General features: G+C 50.1%; 1 protein-coding gene across 1 annotated transcript in view; it reads left to right on the forward strand.

Annotated features, from left to right (window-relative positions):
* ANKRD9 (ankyrin repeat domain 9) overlaps positions 1–1,177 on the forward strand; it is a 3,126-nt gene extending 1,949 nt beyond the window's left edge. Inside the window, exons 2-3 of the mRNA XM_085317626.1 lie at positions 10–163; positions 257–1,177. Coding sequence (XP_085173752.1) covers positions 10–163; positions 257–877 — 775 coding nt within the window. The 3' untranslated portion in view covers positions 878–1,177. The remainder of the gene's footprint in view (positions 1–9; positions 164–256) is intronic.
* Positions 1,178–2,792: the final 1,615 nt, after the last annotated feature.

The following is a 2,792-nucleotide window of genomic DNA, read 5'->3' on the forward strand; positions in this document are numbered from 1 at the left end:
GCCCTGGAGCGTCCGGTGGGTGGGCGGCCGCGGCGGGCAGTCGCAGAAGCAGTGCAAGAAGTCCTCCTTCGCCTTCTACCAGGCGGTGAGGGACCTGCTGCCCGCCTGGCTGCTGGAGGACATGCGGACCATGGAGGTCTTCCACTGGGAGGACGGGGGCAAGGTGAGCGTGTATTCGCCCTCGGAGGCCCTGCTCTACGCACTGGTGCACGACCACCACTCCTACGCCCAGCACCTGCTGACTAAGTTCCCCCAGGGCGCCCTGGCCGTGCCCAGCCAGAGCTTCAGCTGCTGCCAGTCGTCCGCCCCGCACCTGGCCATGGCCGTCCGCTACAACCGGGTCCGCATCCTCTTCCGAATCCTCAAGGCCATCCGGGACTTCCCGGCCAGCGACAGAGCCGGCCACCTGGACCGCAAGGGCTGCAGTCGCGTGGAAGGTGGCAAGACGGCCTTGCACGTGGCCTGCGAGCTGGTGAGACCCGAGTGCCTGCTCCTGCTGCTCGGGCACGGCGCGTCGCCCTGCCTGCGCGACTCCTCCGGGAATACTCCGCTCGACACCCTGCTGCAGCAGATCGGCCAGACGCCCGCCGTTAACATGCGTGCCAAGCTCCTCTGCCTCGACTGCCTCATCTTCTTCGTGCCTCAGGACCTGCAGTTCCCGATGAAACAGCTGCTGTTGGACAACCAGCAACGGTGGCAGGACCTCTTAGGGGAGAGCCGGTTCCAGTGCCTGGTGGGCTTGGCCCCCCCATCACTCTTTGTCAGCGCCATGCGCGTTTTAATCAGGACCATTTCGCCTGAGCAGTTCCCGGAGGCTCTGGACGATCTGCCTCTGCCGCATTTTCTAAAACCTTTGGACTTGAAATTGGAGAGCTAGGGGGTTTGTACCAGAGCCTCCCGCTCCCACGACAGAAATAGACTATTGTGCTAAAACTGTCTCGGCACACAAAGCTGCTAAGGCAGCAGCAAAGTGTCTGTTTTAATTAGAACTATTTTTTAGAAGAATTGTATCTGGCACTTTACAATATATTTTATTTAAAAATTCTTGTGGTGAGGTGTGTTCAACACTGCATTTTATATAAAAAAATTATACAGCATGTACAAATGAGGATGTGTGGGAGAATGTATTTGTAAATACGTCTAAATAAACCAATAGCAGATATGATCAAAATACAAATCAAGCAGCTGAAAATTCTGAAATGGTATGTGCCTTGAGAAAGTGTGTGGAGGGGGGAAAACGTATCTTTTAGGATTTCCCTGTTACATAACCTTAGCAGTACTGGAACAGGATGACTCCTTTTTTGCAGCTCTCCTAATACATCTTGGCAGGAATGTGGATTTTTTTCTAAAGGCACAGATGAAAACTTCCTAATCTTGTACACAAAGCCAGAGAGAAGCCAGATACTATTAAAATCTCTCTAAACAAGGCTGGCAGGGATATGCAGCTGAACAAAATATATTTAAAAATATACATAAATAACAGTTGGTTTCCTTGCAAAGTTCTTTCTGCTCCTCTTGCAGAGCCAAGGGTGCTGCCTGTCAGGCGGAGAGGAGGGCAGGAACAGAAGCACTCGGCTTCCCTCTGACCAAAGATATCCCCGTGCTGGAAGGGGGACGGAAGAGACCCCGCAGGCTCTTTGGGGGATAGCTCTGGCTGGAGGTGGGGTTGCTAGAGAAGGCTGGAAGCAGGGTGGCACAAAGCAGCAGAGCCAGGCTCCTCTATCTGCCCTCTGCTATGCCCAGAGGGAGTTTTTTCTTAGGCATGACTAGCACATGAGAATACAGCAGCATTTTTATGTGGGCTCCAGCTCTTCCACTGCCACTTCCTAGGAGGATGTCATGGCTTAGTTCAGCTGAGAAACCTGTGGCAGTCTTGGTTCCCTCTGAGTAGCTACCAAAGGAGTATTAAATATCAGGCCTCTGTCAAATATTGTGGCCCTCTCAGATGCAGCAAGGTACCCCAAACTCTCCCCGATGCTGCAGATCAAAAGGCCCTTTTGGGGTAATGCCCTGCCTCCAAGGTTTTTGTTGAGGCACATCAAGGTCCTGAGCAAAGGGCTCAGCTTGGCTTCTTTGCTTTGCAACCTTCCCTGTGAGCCCTGGGCAGCCGTGCTGCTGCCTCCCTATAGACCTGGCACTGCCCTGTCTGCTCGGTAGGGAGTAAGCTTTGCTGSCTCTGCCAACATGACAACGACAGGAATCTCCTAGGCCACAGAGCTTGTGCTTTGTCTCCATTGTTGGAAGCCATCAGTGAAACTGTAGGGTTTTGTTTCAGTACTTAAAAGTGCAGCCAGAGAGTTGTTTGCCACTTGACCTACTTCAGCATTATAGTTCCCTTTGGGATCATCACTGAACTGATGCACTGAGAGATAAGAGGCCATGTTTAAGGCAGAAATTTCTTTATTCACAAATTAATTTTGGTTGTAAAAGAAACGAGAAAACCACAGAATAAGGCATTATAAGCTGTTCATGTTTCAGCAGAACACGGGTATTTCAGCTAAAAAAATCTCCACACTGCATGCACAACAAGAGAGAGACTATATTTCTGAAATTTGAGATAAAACAGAAAGATTGCTATTCTTAGACTGATGGCACTGAAGACGTTTCCTAGAGAAGCAAATGTTCTTTTTTCCCCAAAAAAACAAGATGATACATTCTCAAACTAATTATCATGGGAAAATTAGCTCCCTTGCTGGAAAGCTAGCATATACCAATTTAAAGTGTTCTCTTTGGTTACCTCGTTGATAATAAAAATAGAGCAATCCACAGAATTAATCCCTCTCAGTTGCATT

This window comes from Rhea americana, unplaced genomic scaffold (genome assembly GCF_003343005.1).
Source record: "Rhea americana isolate MKP2758 unplaced genomic scaffold, rheAme1 scaffold_5, whole genome shotgun sequence".
Taxonomy (NCBI): Eukaryota; Metazoa; Chordata; class Aves; order Rheiformes; family Rheidae; genus Rhea; species Rhea americana.